The sequence below is a fragment of the Carlito syrichta genome, unplaced genomic scaffold (genome assembly GCF_000164805.1).
Source record: "Carlito syrichta isolate Samal-C Ts95f unplaced genomic scaffold, Tarsius_syrichta-2.0.1 Scaffold309007, whole genome shotgun sequence".
NCBI lineage: Eukaryota > Metazoa > Chordata > Mammalia > Primates > Tarsiidae > Carlito > Carlito syrichta.
In genome coordinates this window covers 256,280-261,920 of record NW_007253103.1, presented here as the reverse complement: position 1 = coordinate 261,920, position 5,641 = coordinate 256,280, and the positions used below count along the sequence as shown (strand labels likewise).

The 5,641-nt window shown below is 52.1% G+C and overlaps 1 protein-coding gene across 2 annotated transcripts; it reads right to left on the bottom strand.

Moving 5' to 3' along the window:
- Positions 1–1,315: 1,315 nt before the first annotated feature.
- AP5S1 (adaptor related protein complex 5 sigma 1 subunit) lies at positions 1,316–5,521 on the bottom strand. 2 transcript variants are annotated; one of them, XM_021716837.1, is made up of 3 exons: positions 5,341–5,521; positions 3,783–3,974; positions 1,316–2,469 (listed from the first exon to the last, which is right to left on the bottom strand). In XM_021716837.1, the coding sequence occupies exons 2-3, from the start codon at positions 3,956–3,958 to the stop codon at positions 2,046–2,048; spliced, it is 600 nt and encodes a 199-aa protein (XP_021572512.1). In that variant the 5' UTR covers positions 3,959–3,974; positions 5,341–5,521; the 3' UTR covers positions 1,316–2,045. The 2 variants fall into 2 exon arrangements, with proteins under 2 accessions (XP_021572512.1, XP_008064752.1); XM_008066561.2 differs by having other exon boundaries at positions 5,284–5,488.
- Positions 5,522–5,641: the final 120 nt, after the last annotated feature.

The window sequence follows — 5,641 nt, the reverse complement described above, 5'->3', positions numbered from 1 at the left end:
CAGCCTCCCAAGGTGCGGGATTACAGGCTGAGCCACCGAGCCTGGCTTGGTCTCAGTTTCTATCATTCTCTGTGCATCTGTTTGCCACTTGATGGGAACCAGGCTACCAGTCACGCCTCACCCCAACTTCTCATAGCTTCCAGGGGAGCAGGGTCTCAACCTCTTCCTCAAGTTCAGTTTGAAAAATAGGTAGAAAGAATTCTGACTTGCAAGCCTGGGCCCTTCCACTGAGGCCAGAATGGCCTGTGAGGACATGACCAATCCACCAGGATCATCAGTCCAGAATGAAGAAAGAGGCAACCTCAGGAGAACAGACTGTATAGGGCAGGGGTGTCCCTACAGGGGCTTATGGGACAGCTCCAGTGGTATGTCTTGACCACGTACACAGACTGACTGACGTCTCTCTACGTCTTCAAGGCTAGGGGGTGACTTGTGGTAGCCTAAAATGGCGTAGGTGACCACACCCCAATGATGGTGACAGCAGTGGTGGAAAGCCCAGCATGGCTGGTAGCCTTGGTCACAGACTTGGAAGGGCTGGTCATCTGTGTTGCCTCCTTAGGGGTGTAGGTGGGTCCATCCTGGATGTCAAAGGGCAACTGATGCATGGCCAGCACGAGATGGGGCAGCCTGACTACTTAGGAGGCTTGTGCTGCCCATGTCAAGAAAGCCTCTCCTGTCTTGGTAACACACAGATCATGAAAATAGATTTAAACTGCGTTTTTTCCCAACTGAATAATTTTAAACCTTCACTAGGAGTTGCTGATTAAAGACCCCCTAACAACCAGCATTTGCTACCCCACCCATATCCCTCTGGGCCTCATTATGGTACAGGCAGGCCCAGCTCCACACCGCCTGAGGGCTTTTTCTGGAGGCAGAAGGAGTCAGGAAGGGCACGCACCCTGGGATCAACCCACAACCACTGACTAAAGACAATGGACAGCCACAACCCCCACCAGAGAGGTAACTCAGAAGCACTCAGCAACCTACCCAAGTCCTCACGGGGTTGGCAACACATTCCCTTACTGCTTCTTGGGTTAATTTTTCATATAAGCCACTTGCACCAATCCTTGTCTCAGGCGCTGCTTCTCAGAAATCCACACCAACCTGCCACCTGAAGTGCCTATTTTGGTAGAGGAAGAAAGCACCACCATCCAGAGGAGGCACATAAGGAGGCAGAGGTGAGGTGGGGGATCAGAGATGGAGACCTCCCAAGAAGCCTCTTAGGAGACTCAGACACCCAGCTTGGGAGCCATCCAGAGAGGTGCTCACTCAAAGGAGCAGACTGCATTGTCAAACTCACAGAAACAAAGGGTGATAACACAGCCAGTGCCTTTAATGCAAAGTGAGAAAGATGATGAGGCCAGACTTCCTGCATTTACCTGATGGCACCATCTCTCCCTGCAGATGAGGGAAGCCCATGATGATCTTACCTCAAGCCTGCCCAGTGGGCATAGGCTTGGCACAAAAGGAGATGCAGAGACTTCCTGCTGAACACCTGATGCATGTGTGAACTGTGGTTGGACGGAACACTGGGCAGGCCCTCACCCACAAAATCCTGTTGATGACACTGCCTTAGTGGGCAAAAGGGCAGGGGCCAGGCCTGCCAGTGTGCAGGCACAGCTTCCCAATTCTGAGGGGAGTCCCTGAGACCCTTTTTGTGTGGCATGACTGTGCTTTGGGAATAGTTCCCAAAGGTGGGCTAGTTCCAGGCAGCTCCTCCTCACCCCAGCACTAGCAGCTGGGAAGTGGGATGAGGAAGGTGGGATCAAAGACAGGTATGGCTGCCATAAGGCAGGGGTCCAAGTAAGTCACATGGCAGCTCTAGACTCAAGACGTTCTGCAGTTGCACTAACTTGAGGACAGACACGGCACCCCCACTTCAGCCTCCTTGCTGCCAGCTTATCTCACCCACTTGTCCTGGGTGTGGCAGCACATCAGAGCTGGAAGCAGGTTGGACAGGAGGCGGATGCCAAGCTTCACCTGGCTGCGTGTCTAACCTCTGCCCTTCGTCCTTGCTCTCTCAAAAGTCCCATCCCAGAAGGGAATCAGCGGGGCCAGGCAGCACTGAATTCCCTCTCCAGGCCTTGGATGAAGTGGTCATTGAGGAAGAGCAACTGACCATGAGGCAGAAAGCGGGTGAGGATGCCCTCGATGCGATCAGCCCGCAGCAGGAGGTTGGTGCCAGGAGCCAGTAGTTGGAGGTGGTCAAGGAGGCGTGCCAGCAGCCGGAGTGTGCCCTCAGCCAGCAGCAGGTTCTCGTGGGTGTCCAGCACCAGAGCAAAGCCTAATGAGAGCACGCCCAGCCACACCACGGTCCGCTGCTCCTGGAAAGGGTCACCTGCCACCAGGCGGAAGGCCCCGCATGGGGCCTCGTGCAGGGGCACTGGCTCATCTGAGGACTGGGACTGCAGGTCCATGGGGGGCCGGCCAGATGCCTGCTGCTGCAGCTGGCACATTGACTCCACCTGCCTGGGGAGAATGGGCAGGTCAGGTTGGCAGGTGACAGGCCTGACAAGGCCACCCCAGTAGCCCACACGCCAACTTCTGTCATCCTCATGACCATCCCCGGTGTTGGGAGCTACCATTATCCCCATATCTCAGGTGAAAAAGTCTAGGCCCAGAAAGACTAAGTGACTGTGAGGGCCACACAGCATGAGCCTAGACAAGAACCCAGGCCCTAGCCCCCAGGCCCTGAACCAGTTTACTCCATGTGGTCAAGAAGGCAGGTTTTGGAATCAGCACCTTGGAATGGAAAGGGCACCACAGGGAGAAAGCCCTGCCCTAACCTACCTCACAGAAGCTTCCCCTACATAAAAGTAAAGAGGAGGAGAATGAATGCTGTCGCCCAACTCAGGCCGTCCAGCCTCTTCACTACTATCCCATCCTGAGACACTCTCCAAGTAAAAAGAAAGCCCTTTCCACTTGACCATCTAGGCTTTTAGAAACTCCCTTTGATCTTTCCTGAATCACCTTTCAGTTTGGGCCGTGCACAGGCTGATTTTAAAGGTATTTGTTTGGTTTTCTGTGCTATAGGGAGGGAGAGGAGGATGAGAACAGGGGAAGGCAGAAGCTGGCAAGGGGTTGCCCCAGAGCAGTAATCCCCCACCCAGAACCCAAAGGGGGCGAGGAGACCCTAGCACCTGCCAGCTCCATCTGCATCTGTGACGGAAAAGTCCAAGGCTAGCACTCTAATCTAGAACAGTGTGTACCAAAACGTGCTCTGGATCCCAGGTTCTCTGGTGTCCTCATAAACCACATCCTCTTTCTTCCCTAGAGATCTACAGGCATACTATAGGTCCTGGAAGTCCTGCACTGCAACGCATTTTAATCTATACTGGGGTCCACCTGCCTACACTCAAATCTCAGCTCTGCTACTTTCTAGCTGCATAACATCAGGCAGCTTAAGTTCCTTAAACACTGTGTATCTCCATTTACTCATTTGTAAGATGGAGATAACTGTATCTACCTCAAAAGATTGTTAGGATTAAATGAGTATATATATACATACACACACACACACACAATGTTCAGAACATAAAATGATTATCACATACTTACTCAACAAATGCTAATTATAATGACAATGGCCTTAATGGCATTCTTATTTCTTTAACCTTTTTTTCATTTAACACTTATGAACAACTCTGGAGAACTCTTTGGGAAGCAGCACTCTAAAATGTTCTCTCTGCCTCTGAGTCCTCCTGTTTCTCTGGGCCCTCCAGAACAACTATCAAAATCAGGCATGTGTTTGATGACAGCCTAGGGCTAGGCTGTGTGGTTACCTGGCCACCGCCAACAACTGCTCCTTGCGGAGGAGCCTGTCCCTCTCAGCACCATGTGGCCGCGGGTCATCAGGTGACTTCTCAGCACCAAAGACGCAAGAGTAGAGCACTCGGCAAAGGCCCATGTCCTCAACACGTGGGGCCCTCAGGGTGTGGATGAGGAAGGCATGGACCATGGCTCCAAGGTGGGTGCTATAGGTAAGTCAGAGATCTCAGTGAGGTGAGGGTGAAGTCTCAACGGAGGAGGCATCCACAGGAAGGGTCTGGCCTAGCAGTGTCTGGGAGGGTGTCCAGAGGCCAGTGTGGCTGGACACTGCTCCTCCTCCCACATCCAAGACACACCCCAGCCTCTGAATAACAGCATCTGGATAGAATCACATAACAGAGTGCAGTGGTGAAGAAACCTCAGGCAATCTGAAACCTAATTCTACAAAACAACAGGCAAGGAAATCTGCAAGAGCGTCAAGGTCATGAGGTCATGGAAAAGCTGAGGCGCTGCTCCAGACTGAAAGAGACCTAAGAGACCAAACAGCTCACTGTAACGTGTACTCTTGGATTGGATTCTGAACCAAGAAAAAGATAATTTTCATAAAGAGCACTGACATCTGGAAACACTTAAATATAGACTACAGGTTAGTTAGCAAAGATTCTTGATCAATATTATCTGATTTTGAATGTAGGACCGTATCCTTGTTTTCAGAAAATACCGGGGGTGCCAAAAAAATGTATTCACATTTTAAGAGATGTTATCTATTACTTTTAGTTTGCCGTAATCAGAAGTGTCTGGACACTGATGATAACTATTTTGAGCACCTATTGTAATTGCAAACATGACTTGTATTCATCTTTTGTTACCGGTATATATTGAGTATTACAGTTTTGATAGTTTTCTCCTTTCTTAAAATTTGTATGCATTTTTTTGGCATCCTCAGTACATACGATGTACCTCTAAATATAGAGGGTAAAGGGGTACCGTACCCGCAACTAACTTTGTCCAGGGAAGAAAGGACAAAATAACAGAGAAAACGACAAAGCCCCATTTGCAAAAGATGCTAACAACTGGTGAATCTGGCCGGGTGCCTGTAATCCCAGCGCTTTGAGAGACTCAGGGCTTGAGGCCAGAAGTTGGAGCCCAGCCAGGGCAACAGAGCGAGACCCGTCTCCAGTTTAGAAAATTAACTAAAAAACAAGAACTGGTAAATCTTATCAAAGGATATACGGGAGTTATTTGGAATTGCTTCAAAATAAAGACTAAATAACAAAAACGGTCGGTTGGATAAGGAGTCAGGCGTTGGAAGGCAGCGGATACGCAGCAGGCATATGTTAGCTAACGCTAAGCAGACCGTCAGTCTAAATTGGTCAAACAGAAGGATCCTTGCGGACACTTCGAAGACGGGAGCCCGGTGTCCTGCGGCGACCCTGCAGCCTCAGCAGAGCGTCATCAGCCCTCGCCACCGCGCCCCCCACCGCTAGACACAGGGTAGCCGCCAAGAGCGCTTACGTCACTGACACCCGCACCCCGGCCGCGCAATGCACTTCGGGGGCTGTAGTTCCTTACTCCAGTCAGCCAGGCCGAAAACGGGGCACCCCGCCCCGATCGTGCTGCCCTGACAGCCCCGGGCCGCTGTCGTTGAGACGTCGCACTCAGCCGCCCCTCCAGGACCGCGACCTGCTAACAAGGCGCTTCCCTCGGCGGTGGGCGAGCATGGCGGCCGCGCGGCCCGTATACGCGTGCGCACGTCGGTCGCGGGCGCGCGCACGTCCGGGGCGGTACTCCGGGGTCAGGCCAGGCTTGGGCGGCGACGCCCCTCATCTGCGCACGCGTGAGCTTCGCCCTCCTGTTCAAGATCCCGCAACTC